This window comes from Carica papaya, chromosome 6, assembly GCF_054855325.1.
Source record: "Carica papaya isolate Zhongbai chromosome 6, ASM5485532v1, whole genome shotgun sequence".
Lineage (NCBI taxonomy): Eukaryota > Viridiplantae > Streptophyta > Magnoliopsida > Brassicales > Caricaceae > Carica > Carica papaya.
In genome coordinates this window covers 35,396,907-35,409,803 of record NC_142314.1, presented here as the reverse complement: position 1 = coordinate 35,409,803, position 12,897 = coordinate 35,396,907, and the positions used below count along the sequence as shown (strand labels likewise).

Below are 12,897 nucleotides of genomic sequence, written 5' to 3'. Positions count from 1 at the left end.
TAACAACCAGCACCACAGTGCCTAAACTCTCTTCACCTCCAGCTTCCTTCAATGATAATCCTCTTTCAATTTTCAATCCAACACCATTATCGCCTGCAACCTTCACCAGGTAAAACACATCATCAGCTAACACCAGTACAGGCTCCTCTTTGTACCACTTGTTTGTCTTCCAAGGCAGAGCCCTAGCATCCCTAAATGCCACCACTACTCCTCTATTTCCCAACCCAGCAACTGGTTTCCATCCTGGCAAAACCACCCACCTCTTTCATCCCTTCTCAGACACTATAACCCTAAATTCTCCTTCACTTTTACACTGTGTTTGGTTGATAGTCCATTAATGTGCAGTATTGTAATTCACTGGGTTTGTCTTGAAGGTGTTTGTTGTTACAGAAAGCACGGTGAGAAGAAGAAGCAAAAGAAGAAGAAGATGAGTGAATGAGGAAGGAGAAGAGGTACATACAGTGCGCCTTATCTGTAAATATTCCATAATTGTAAGATATTTTTTGGGCTTGAGATGAAACGGGTGATAATCAGAATTAATGATAGTTTTGGGTTTTAATATAATTTAGATAAAGTATCGGGGCCTAACAATTGTTATTAAGTGAAAATATATATTTTTTTAAACAAATTATTATACATTTAATAAAAATAACTATAAAAAATATTATTATCTTAAAAAATAAAAATTGTTGTATTTTATAGAAATAATTATTAATATTGAAACGATAAAAAATAATATAATAATTTTTCAGTAAATACAAACTAAAAATTCAACTAAGAATACATCTAACAAGTTACATAGACACAATATATATATTTATAATTTATATTATGTAGAATTGAGTATATTATATATTATACAATATATATAGTACGTATAAATATTTATATTAAAAAGATAAATTTAATATTATGTAATTTAATTAAGGATAATATTTACAAGAAAATGTTAAAAAACTTTTTTAAACATATTATGTATGTTTAAAACTATGAAACACTTTTTAGCTTGACTTTTTAGGTAAAAATATTATTAATTTTTGCTTGGTTCAGCAGCACTTACCCCTTTCAGGATCCATATATATGTATATATATGTATATATTGACCATATACAGGAAACATTTTCTAATGACTTTGAAAAACTTCTGGAAACTTTGATTGATTTAATTTAAAAATATATATATTTAGTTGGGTTCGCCACCCCAAATGGAGACATTAGGCCTCATAAACCAACTGAAGAGCGCCCATTTGTTGCCATCCCCAACTTCAAGCTTTTCATCCCTCTTTGATGATCCAGTTCCAAGGGAGAGGATAAGAAATTTACTGTAATCCAAGCATTGGGAATCTTCATCCCGCGACATTTCCTTGATCACCTCTCGAATTGCTAGCAAAGTCTGATTAGATAATCAAATACAATTCAGATAGATCATGCATAAATATACATAATATAGAGTAGCATTGTTGCCGAACACAAATTTACAGGATTCTTTGCTGCAACATGGTTGAATTCTTGGGTGCCTTTGGGTTGATTGTGTTGAAAATGATATGGAGGGAGGTAATATGGAGCAGTAGAAGTGCCAATGCAGACATCTGACAGGAAAGCATCTTTTGAATCGTCAAATCTAGCCTGTGAAGAATTCATTTTCGCAATAGATTCATCGAATATTAGATCTAACCCTTCGAATCTCAATATATTGACATATAAATCAGGCGGAATCACATTTAGGGAGGAGAAAACAACGGGTTGGAGGAGCTTGATATCAAAGGCAGGGATTATCACATTGGTTAGAGTCTCATGAAGCTTTCTTCTGCCAAGCATTTCTTTGATTTTCTTGTGTAAGTAAATCCCATTATACTTGGGAGAAAATGCTCCATTCTTAACCCAATTGATGAATCTTTCTACGGAAGTGAAAATTGGGTCCGAATAGTTGTCCCATTTTGATCTTACCCAGTTTGTTATTGCTTCAAACCAGGTCAAGCTACATCTGCCAATAATAAAGATTAATCATATCAATATTTTTTACAAATTCTGTTTTCGATAGACATTTAGGTAATTTTCAGAACTTACTCTTCAACTTTCATTTCGGGTTCTTCGAGTTCTTGAGGAAAGATGTGAGGACTCTCGTGAATATAAAACAAGGTTCCCTATGTACCAGGCTCGTCTGCCCTTTTCTAAAATACCCAGTAAGTCTTTCACATAAAAATCTCCATCAATAAATAAACATCAAGCACATACCAACCTCTTATATCATATTTACAGATTAATTAAATAATATTTATGCAAACAACACAACTTCATACCTTAATAATCGAGAAAGGTACTCAGGGTCTTTATTTTTAACTCAGTCAATTATATAAGAATTACAATCAGGCAATCAATAATGAAAAAGTAATTAAATATGATAATTTAAATTATATGGCGGAATAACAAGCAATTTAGGCAGTACAAGAAAATAAATATGAAACACGGACAAGCTTAAGACGAACATACACTGACCAGTTTTTCGGCTCTACTAGTGACTTATAATTATTGTTTGGATTTTTCTAATTTTTATAAAAATATATAATTATCAATTATTAATCCTCTATTTACCGTAACAGGGAATAGGGTAAGAGATCTTTACCCAAATCGATGTTTCAAGACGTCGCACTATCTACTATGCCTCTTAAGGGGTATCAGATTTTCTGAATTTTTCTTGCAGAGTTCAAAACAATCGTCACTAACATAAAAATACCCAAAAAATCTAAAATTAGTGCTCAAAACTCTTTCCGATTTTGATGTTCTAGAACGACGGTACCACTGTGCTCCAGCACCAACTCAACTGCCCACGGTGGCAGTTCACCTCGGTCTAGTCAAGTTTGGTTAATTTTAACTGATTTTTTCTAGTGTTACACATGCTCGTACAGAAAAAAATATTAGGGGGTCTCCGTTGGCTAAAAAATTACTAAAAATACCGAACCTACTGGTGGGGGGTCACTAGGTACGAGGGCTCCGCAATCCTTCGCGGCTGGGGTTCCTTCTTTGGCTAACTTGTACATAAAACGACGATGAACATAATGATAAAAAAATTGCGTGAAACGGAAAACGAAAAGGGGCTCATCGGAGGAATTTTTTGGGTTTTGGCCATGGCGGCTCCGCCAAACTTTGCCCACAATTTTCGACTCACCCACCATCCCTCTTACTTCGATTTGAAAATAGGGATGCTCGAAATCGAATTCCAAGTAGGTAGAGAGAAATTTTATCTTTTTTGGCGGTCGACAGTGGCTCCGGTGCAGCGACGGTCAGCCTCCTTATCCGGTATTAGATTCATATTCTCCAGCGAGGGCTAGCGGCTAAGGTTTAGTCTCTCATGCGATGCAAAGTATTTATACACATTCTGCGTCGATCTGGATTGTTCATAAGGATTAATCTCGTTGGTTCAATTGCATTTAAGGAGGAAACGAATCTTGGCAATTCATTATGATTGATCTCGTCCGTTCGATCGTGCTTAACGAGTGAACAAATCTAAGCCGTCTATGTGCGCATGATCAATCCTGGACCATCCGATCGCGGAGAATACGGAGCACCTGCGTGGCCTCCCGCGTGGCACAGACGTCAGCATGCTCTGATTCGTCGAGGCTACTGACTGATTGGTCTTACGTGGCTGAATTTTTTTTATTTGCACTTTGACCAACTGTTTCTAATTTTTCTTTTAAAAATACCATCTGAATTTAAAATTTCACCACTTTTTCTCCAAAATTACTTTCAATTACATCCCTACATATTTTTTTTCAATAATTTAATAAAATTAAATAAAAATTAATTTATAACTAATTTTTTATTTATTTTTAAAATATCGAAATTTATCCCGAGCCAAATTTCAGGCTCGGGTATCACACTTTTCACCTGGTGCAATAAGCATGGCTGTCACAAGACAACCTGTGCTTATACCAGCTATGAAATCAAAATAATCTGCAATCCTTGCATTGTCACAATCCAGTTTCTGTTCATGGAAAGTAGAAGGAATGAACTTAAGAACTCTTTTCCTTATTAGTGTGAAAACTACATGGCAACCATATATAATGCCTGAAAAACTATATATATGTAATTTAATAAGGCATTTTATAACATTACAAGAACCAGAAAATACAAATGTAAAAGCAACTAATCTGGAGCTGAGACTCAAGAAAAACAAGAACCATGTTGGGAATAATTCCTCTTACTCCCTCACCATCAATACTAAGAATTGTAATAAGATTTCCATCTGATATATCAACCATAAATTATTTATTTTTTTGTGCCTCAGAAGGCATACCATGATTCAAACTTGCAAAAGAAACGAAGCTCAAAACGAAAAAATCTCACCTTTTGCTATTAATAACGGACAATTGATTAGTTCTTAGCAAATGGAAAATCTCCAAGCATTGTTTAAACCTCTTGAAGAATTTATGCATCACCATTGTTGTCTTTTTCTTCAAAGTGTTTCTTCCTTTTGTGTTTCAGTTATGAATGATTCGTCATAAGATAACTGTTTCAATCTTTTTTGCATCTTACGTGCCAAGTATCACCTTTCGATCGATATATCATTGAAGAAAACATGAACAAGACATATCATGGTGGTTGTGTAATGATTGAGATGCAAAAGGCGTGATAAGTATTATGTTATACAGTTTCTATAATTTTGTGATGATGATAATGTTATTGCTTTCGTATATTGTTTTATGAATTTCACCGAGGTAAGTGAATGGTAAAGGTTTTATTTTGATAAAAAGGATTTGTTGTAAATTATGCTCCATTGGCCTTTTTGTATTTTCTACCCACCTTTACCTCCGTGATGGTGAGATATCGTGATGTATTTACTGGGCTAGTGTAGCTCATTCCTTATTTAATCATTTCAGATCAGAAAGACATTGTTCCCGAGCCCGTTCCGCAGGAAGACGACGAAGGGGACGCCTAAAGACTCCATAGTCATATTCATAGCTTTTACTTTCGAGTTTCTCTTTTAGTTAGTTTGACCTTTTATATTTTGAGCACGTTTTTGGTTTTAGTGTAAGGGATGTTAATCGAAATTCTTGACTTCGTTTCCGCATTTGACATTTTTATTACATATATTTCATTTTAAATTTCTGGGGTCGTTACAGATTGAGATGCAAAAGGCGTGATAAGTATTATGTTATACAGTTTCTATGATTTTGTGATGATGATAATGTTATTGCTTTCGTATATTATTTTATGAATTTCACCGAGGTAAGTGAATGGTAAAAGTTTTATTTTGATAAAAAGGATTTGTTGTAAATTATGCTCCATTGGCCTTTTTGTGTTTTCTACCCACCTTTACCTTAGTGACGGTGAGATATCGTGATGTCTTTACTGGGCTAGTGTAGCTCATTCCTTATTTAATCATTTCAGATCAGGAAGACATTGTTCCCGAGCCCGTTCCGCAGGAAGACGACGAAGGGGATGCCTAAAGACTCCATAGTCATATTCATAGCTTTTACTTTCGAGTTTCTCTTTTAGTTAGTTTGACCTTTTATATTTTGAGCACGTTTTTTGGTTTTAGTGTAAGGGATGTTAATCGAAATTCTTGACTTTGTTTTCGCATTTGACATTTTTAATACATATATTTCATTTTAAATTTTCGGGGTCGTTACAGTTGGTATCAGAGCCGCATTTCCCCGGACGGGGTATGGGGACAACTTGTTTCACCTTCATAGCGGACGAAGGTATTAAGAGATGGTATTCTTGGCACTCATACCAGACGTGGAATGGGAACAGCCAGTTAGTTGACAATATTGAATAATAGTTCACACGTAGTGGGACATCCTATGAGGCCCTAGAGATACCAATAGGCAAATAAAAAGGGAAAGTTATTATTCTTGCTCACTTGAATATAAGATTAGAATGTTATTTAAGTTATTGTCTCTATAGGTCGATTTTAGAAATATCACAAGCGGTAAATATATATATAATAGATGGTTTCCTTTACGATAAATAAATTTACCTAAGTTAAGAGCTCCATTGATTATTTTTATAATTTTTACCAACCTTCAGTTTCTGTATCGGTGAGTAGTGTGATATTCTTACTAGGCTAGTGTAGCTCACTCTTTCCTTAACTATTTCATATTAAGAGGAACAAGACTGAGATCCTAATCAACAAGAGAGTTGTGAATAGTTCACCACCCGGACTCCCTTCAAAAGTTAGTGAATGTCATCTTAAATGCTCATCATATTGTCTTTTATTTATTTTTTTTGATTTTGTGTAACACCCACTAATTTTGTCATTTTTATTATTATTTTTATTAATTTTTAATTTATTTTATTTAGTTTATTTTATAATTTTTGAATTTTAATTAATTAATTTAATTTAATTTAATTTAATAAAAATAATAATAATAATAATGATAAAATTAGGTAAAAGTATTATTTGGATTTAATTGAAATTGATTTTGGGAAAAATGGGTGAAAATTTAGATTATGGGGGTATTTTTGAAAAGAAAATCGGAAACTGGGGGTCAAAACGCAATTTAAAAAAATTGTGCCCCGTCAGCGCCACGTCAGCAGCCATGTCAGCGGCCCAGTCAGCAGTCCTGGCCAACCAGGACCTGCCGCGTGGCAAGGCCACGTCGACCCGGGAACGGGCCACGTGGGCGATCCGCGTGCGCGCGATCGGACTGCCCAAATGCGTCCCCGCGCGCACGGACGACCCAGATTTAATCCAAATTAAATCATGATCGAACGGTCTAGATTAAATCAAGATGGAAGGCTGTGATTAAAAGGCAAAGGGTATAAATAAACCCCCCACACCTGACCACAAAAACCCTAGCCGCCAGCCCTCGCCGGAGAAGACGAACCAGACGCCGGAGGAGCCGGCCGTCTCCACCCGCCGCCGCACCGGGGAGTTTTTTGACCGCCGATCGAGGTAAATTTCATACTCCTTGCTCGTTTTTCCATGCTGAGTTCCCCTGTGGTTAAATCAGAGCTAAACTCTCGGCCGAACGGCCGAAACCCAGCGACACCGCCGCACCCCTCCTCGATTTTTGCCTTCGATGAGGCCCTTCCCGGCCTCTGTTTAATGCAATTTTTATATCACCGTGATCACCATTCTTTTCTCTACAGGTTAATCGGAGCCAAATCACAAAAACACGAACCACACCGGAGAGCTGCCGCACCCGAGAGCACCACCGCCGGTAAGCTTCAATTTTTCATAATTTTTTGGCCCCCCGAGCACCCTAGGGTTGTTTTATCGCAGGGACCGATGCAAGTGTGGCCGAATTCGGCCAAAAACGGCCAACCCGAGGTGAATCGCCGCCGCTTGCCGGAGCATGGCGGAGCTGTCGCTCCGAAATTGCGATATTGGCCGAAAGGGGCCCTAGGTCTGATTCTGAGATTTTTGGGACACGTGCAGGTACCGGTAACGTGTTTCAGTTTCCCAGGAAAAATTCAGGAAATTTAGGGAAAACTCGCAAGCGCTCGGAAAAGTCTATTTCGGGTCCCAAAAACAAGTAAGAATTTCTCACCCTATTTTCTATCACGGTTTTAAAGTTAAATAAATAATTAAACTGTTTTGTGTGGTTTTATAAATGTATAATGTATTAAGGTTGCCAATGGAGCCCGAGTCTGACACAGGGTTGGTCTGTTACAGTTTGATTTAATTTTTAGTGGTAAATGCAGCATGATGTTAAATGTAATTATTGTTATGGTCTCGTATGAATGAATCGTATTTTCCTGTTATAGTTTATATTTTGGTGAACCGGTACTGTGTGTTGTCTTGCTTGGCATTAATTACTAGTTTACATGTTTGCGTGAAATTTGATGATGGTGATTAAGGAAATGAAGTAAAAGGTTACGTGAATTGGCAAATGGAAAATATGGACAACCTAACTAGGTATCCTGGGAGATGGTGGACGGACCGGGTCCGTTGGGAACCCTACCGAGAACCGGGTCTCTCATACTAGACGGGGTATGGAGATCCTATGTATTTCGGCGCCCATACCGGACGGGATATGGGGACGGCCCGTTTCACCCTCATACCGGACGGAGTAGTGAGGTTCATGATTTTGGCGCCCATACCGGACGGGGTATGGGGACGGCCCTGGAAATCAGGATTTTAAACGTTAAGGGTTCACGGGTAGCGGGCCCCTATAGACCCCCATGGATACTAGTAGGCTGGTAAAGAGGAATTATGCTGTTTAAATATTAAAATGCAAAAGGCGTGATAAGTATTATGTTATACAGTTCATATGATTTCATGATGATGATAATGTTATTGCTTTCGTATGTTGTTTTATGAACTTCACCGAGGTAAGTGGATAGTAAAGGATTTTATTATTGATAAAAGAATTTGTTGTAAATTATGTTCCATTGGTCTTTTTGTGTTTTCTACCCACCTTTACCTCCGTGACGGTGAGATAGTGTGATGTCTTTACTGGGCTGGTGTAGCTCATTCCTTATTTAATCATTTCAGATCAGGAAGACATTATTCCTGAGCCCGTTCCACAGGAAGACGGCGAAGGGGACTCCTGAAGATTCCGTAGTTATATTATACCTTTTATTTTCGAGATTCTCTTTTAGTTAGTTTGTTATTTTATACTTTGAGCACGTTTTTTGTTTTAGTATAAGGGATGTTAATCAAAATTTTTATTACGCTTCTGCATTTGACCTTTTTAATACACATATTTCATTTTAAAATTCTGGGGCTGTTATATTTTGTTTGTTCTTTTAAAATAGTTGTTCTCATAGCTCTATTGGGTATTGTAAATTATTGTGTAAGAAATGTAAACTCTAAACTCTAATATTTCACTTCCATATTTAATTCATGACTTTATTTTTTTTAAAGTTCAGGATTTTTACAAATTTGCTACCGGTTTACTGTTGAACCTATGGGATCGCATACTAACGAGTGTTCTGACTTTTCTTGAATAGATTAATTATTTTAATTATTTGAAAATTAAATTAGAGAATTTAATTCAATCAAATAAATAAAATTTTTGGTCGAAATAGAATATTATTATATTCTTTGCTAGCACCGAGAACATAATTAATATTTGAGATAAATTAAATTTTTCTATTTTTGAAATAGAAAATTAATATTTATATTTTGGTTATTATATTATTAGTGTAATAATATAATATATGTGGCTATTATAATAATTGAGATTATTGTAAAATTTAATTTGAAATTAAATTAGTTTATAAAATTATTTTATTAAATAATAATAATTAAAAAGTATAAACATATATATATGAGATATATTGTAATACCCTTAATTAATTTTAATGTAATTAAAATTAATGTATAAATATAATTTTTAAATTTTTATTTAATATAAAAATAAATAAAATTAAATAGATGATGAAATTGAAAATAATTTTGAGAAAAAGGGATAAAAATTTAGGTTCTTGGGATGTTTTTGAAAGAAAAATCGAAAACTGAAGGTCAAAACGCAATTTAGAAAAATTGTGCCGCGTAAGACACCCAGTCAGCAGCCCCGACGAATCGGAGCGCGTCGCGTGGCAACGCACGCTGACGCAGTGCCACGCAAGAGGCCACACTAGCGATCCACGTGCCCGCGATCAGACGGTCTAGATTTGTTCCGGTGCGCACGGATGGTCCGAATTCGTTTTTTCTTCAAACGCGATCAGACGATCACGATTAAACACGATGAACGATTCAGATTCACTTTCTATTTAAACGCGATCGGACGACCTAGATCAAATCGTGATGAACGGTCTGCATTCACTTCTTATTTAAACGCAAGCGAACGGTTTAGATTAAACGCAATAGACGGCCCATATTAAAAGGAGACAGATATGAATACTTCATTTCACACTAAACCCTAACCCAAGCTACCAGACCCCCCGCCAGAGAAGAAGAGTCAGTCGCCGAGAAGGGAGTCGACCGCCGCTTGCCACCATGTCGAAGCTGCCTCCAACTGCCAAAAGAGGTAAAAAAAAATTTCATTCGCTCGAAATTCTATTTTGAACACCCCCATGGACAAATTAGAGCAAAAGGACCGGCTGATGAGCCGAAAATTGTAGGTAAAGTTCGGCGACGCCACCGCGAGAAGAAACAAAAATCGCCTTCGATGAAGCCCTTCCCGATTCTTGTTTTGTGTAATTTTTCCACCATTATAATTACCATTCCTTTTTCTACAGGTTGACCAAAGTAAAACACCAAACCACAAAGGTGAACTAGCAGAGCCGCTGCACGGAGAACTCCACCGCCAGTAAGTATTGGTTTTTTTACTTTTTTTGGCCAACCAAGGCCCCTTAATGTATTTTCTTGCAGAGATTAGTACAAAACCGGCCGAAATTAGCCAAAAATGGCTGAAAAGGTTGAGGTAGGACTTGTCAGCATTGTGACAAGGATCATGGGGACCAACTCTGCTATCGCATCAACAATTCTTTCCGCATATGTGGGAGTGCTAAACATTATGTAAGGGAGTGCCTGAGAAACCAGAATCAGGCCAGACCTCCTATCTAGGGCAGAGCTTATAACCTCACTCAGTAAGATGCAAAAGCCAACCCAGACGTGGTACAAGATACGTATATTATCTGGAATCATCTTGCACATATTTTGATTGATACTAGTGTCTCATATTCATTTGTTTCACATGTTTTTATATCAAACTTAAATGTATTACCTGAAAGGCTTGATTTTGTATTGTTTATGTCTACTCTCGGGAGTATGATACTACTGGAGGAGGTTATATACAGAGCTTGTATCATAGATATCTAATAGACATTGACACGGGAGACTTTGATGTAATCCTAGAAATGAACTGGCTAGTAGTGTATTACACCACCGTAAATTATTTTCATAAAAAACTTGTATTCAACCCTCCTAATGAGGAGTCATTTACAAATTAATAAAATTTCTATTATCTAGTGCTTTAACCCGATTGTTTTCTCTAACTAAGTAAATCCACACAAAAAAAATTTATATTTAAGAGATTTCGATAGTCTGAGACTTCTCAGATGTGTTCCCGGATGAACTAGCTAGACTGCTAGTAGACAGAGAAGTCGAATTCATCATAGACCTTCAGCCAGGTAGCCAGCCCATTTCAATTGTCCATTACTGCATGAGTCGTGTTGAGATAGAGGAGCTAAGGAAACAAATCAATGAATTACAAAATAGTGGATTCATCTGACATAGTGTGTCTCCTTGGGGTACTGGAGTCATATTTACAAGAAATGGAGATGGGACGTTGAGGTTATGTATACATTATAGAGGTCCGAACAGGGTCACGATCAACAACAAGTATCCCTTCCCTAGGATCGATGATCTTTTCGATCAGTTGCAGAGTGTTCAGATCTTTTCTAAGATAGACTTGTATTCAGGTTACGATTAGGTAAATATCAAGGCAGAAGATATTCCCAAAATAGTCTTTCGAATTAGGTTGGACACTATAAGTTCCTAGTCATTCCATTTGGACTAACTAAGGCACCAGGCATCTTCATGGATTTGATTAACAGAATTTTTAGACAATTTTTGTATCAGTTCGACATTATATTCATCGATAATTTCTTAGTCTATTCAAAAAATAGAGAGGAACATACTTACCATCTGACTCAGATTTTACAAGTTCTCATAGAGAATAAGTTGTATATAAAGCTGAGTAAGTGTGGGTTCTGACTCGAGCAGATTATCTGCATAGTGCACATCATATCAAAGGATGGAGTGTTAGTGAACCTCGAACAAGTTGAGGCAGTGCTCAACTGGAAAAAATAAACCTCAATCAAGGAGATCCGTAGCTTTCTGGGAATGGCAGGTTATTACTGCAGGTTTGTGGAAGAATTTTCTAGCCTAGCTACTCCTCTAACTCAGCTCACAAAAAAGAACATCAAGTTTGAATGGAACAAAGACTGTGAAATGAGCTTTTCAGAACTAAAGAAATGGTTGACTACTGTACCTGTGTTGGTCTTGTCAAGTGGGTCAAGTAGATATACAGGTTATAGTTATGCCTCCTACCTAGGGTTGGATTATGTTCTGATACAGTGTGAGAAGGTCATAGCCTATAGGTCTAGATAGTTGAAGAGTCATGAGAAAAACTACCCAACTCATGATTTAGAACTTGTTACAATTATCCACGCCTTGAAAATTTGGCGTCATTACTGGTATGGGGAGACCTTTCATATCTTTACTGACTATAAGAGCTTGAAATACATATTCACTCAATGACTATGATTGCAACATCTTGTATCACCCGATTAAAGGCAACATAGTAGCCGATGTACTCAGTAGAAAAAGTGCAGGTATATTAGCTCACTTGATGATTTCAGAATGTAGGGTAATAGGGGCCACACAATAGGTATGACTTCAGGACCTAAAGAGAGTCACATATTTGCCTCACCTGACTATTAGACCTAAGTTGATCCAGAGAATAAAGGAAGCTTAATCCGCTAATTCCACCCTAGCAGCCCTAAAGAAAGATGCAAAATAGGAAATTAATTCAGAATTTCAAATCTTTGCCGATGGGCTGCTTAGATTGTAGGACAAAGTGTGTGTTCCATGTGACAGTGAGTTGAAAAGGGACATCATGACAGAAGCTCATAACTCAAAGTTTACCATGCATCCCGAAAACACTAAGATGTATCAAAGCATGTGACCCCGATTTTAGCAGAACGGGATGAAAAGAGATGTGGCCGACTTTATTTCTAAGTGTTTGGTACATCAGCAGGTCAAGGCAGAGCATCAACGCTCAGGCAGACTACTTTAGCCATTACCAATTTTAGAATAGAAGTGGGAACATATCACAATAGATTTTGTGACATGATTGCCCAGGGCACGCTCAAGACATGATACCGTCTAGGTAATTACTGACCGATTCACCAAGTCTTTCCACTTCTTAACTATTAGGATGAGTGACCCCTTAGATAAGCTAGTAAGAATGTATATTCAAGAGATAGTCAAGTTACA

The 12,897-nt window shown here is 36.8% G+C and overlaps 1 protein-coding gene across 1 annotated transcript; it reads right to left on the bottom strand.

Moving 5' to 3' along the window:
• Nucleotides 1-1,322: 1,322 nt before the first annotated feature.
• On the bottom strand, nt 1,323-4,304 carry LOC148253591 (patatin-like protein 5). Its single transcript, XM_088223410.1, has 4 exons — nt 4,152-4,304; nt 3,885-3,985; nt 1,719-1,993; nt 1,323-1,625 (listed from the first exon to the last, which is right to left on the bottom strand). Exons 1-4 carry the CDS (start codon nt 4,256-4,258, stop codon nt 1,425-1,427), a joined length of 684 nt encoding a protein of 227 aa, XP_088079536.1. The 5' UTR covers nt 4,259-4,304; the 3' UTR covers nt 1,323-1,424.
• Between the last annotated feature and the right edge of the window lie 8,593 nt (nt 4,305-12,897).